At 52.6% G+C, this 778-nt stretch overlaps 1 protein-coding gene across 1 annotated transcript in view; it reads left to right on the top strand.

Moving 5' to 3' along the window:
* Positions 1 to 778, top strand: part of ZNF500 (zinc finger protein 500) — a 15,480-nt gene that overhangs the window by 4,452 nt on the left and 10,250 nt on the right. Inside the window, exon 3 of the mRNA XM_023513868.1 lies at positions 42 to 234. Within this exon, the coding sequence (XP_023369636.1) occupies positions 42 to 234 (193 nt within the window). The remainder of the gene's footprint in view (positions 1 to 41; positions 235 to 778) is intronic.

Here is a 778-nt window from a genome sequence, read left to right as displayed (position 1 = left end):
GCGTGTTGCCAGGAGGGGCCTGCCTGGGTGTGGGTGCACAGGCTCTTTAGCAAGGAGCTGATCTTGAATAAAGGGCCATTTGGGCCTCTACTGCCACTTGTGTGTGCCGGAGCAGGGTGGTGGATGAGCTGTGGGGATTTGCCTGTGACTCTCAGCTCCTTCCCAGGCCCACCAGCCTCCCAGGATCAGGAGATGGTGACATCAGCCTCATCCTTCCTTTCGGCCTGGTCCCAGGTGAGTGGAGCAGTCCTGGTCTGCAGGGTCCCAGTATCTGGCCTGACTTCCCTTGTGTTACCCTTCCTGGTCAGGGGACACTTCTCTCCCTGTGGCCAGAGCTTTGCATGTCAGAAGCGCTCCCCCTGGAGTTTCCCCTCTTTTGCTCCAATCCTGGTCTCCTGGGAAGGCATGCCTTCCAGATGCCATCTGTGTACTAGGCAGTGCCCCAGCAAATTCTGGAATGTGAGGTGGGACATTGACTTCCAACCCTGCTGAGCACTACAATCCCTTGGGGCCCTGGGTGAGATACAGACTCCTCCTACATCTGGTCTGGAATGGGAGACTCCTTTGTTTGCTTGTTCATTTAATTTTTAAATACCAGCTTTATTGGGATATAATTCACCTACCATACAATTCACCAATTTAAAGTACACAGTTTTTGGCTCAGCACCTGTGGCTCAAGTGGCTAAGGCACTAGCCACATACACCTAAGGTGGTGGGTTCGAATCCAGCCCAGGCCCTCCAAACAACAATGACAGCTACAACCAAAAAAAAAAAAAAA

The sequence above is a fragment of the Otolemur garnettii genome, unplaced genomic scaffold, assembly GCF_000181295.1.
Source record: "Otolemur garnettii isolate 467f Iridium unplaced genomic scaffold, OtoGar3 scaffold00044, whole genome shotgun sequence".
In the NCBI taxonomy this organism is placed as follows: domain Eukaryota; kingdom Metazoa; phylum Chordata; class Mammalia; order Primates; family Galagidae; genus Otolemur; species Otolemur garnettii.
This window is presented reverse-complemented; position numbering and strand designations above follow the sequence as displayed.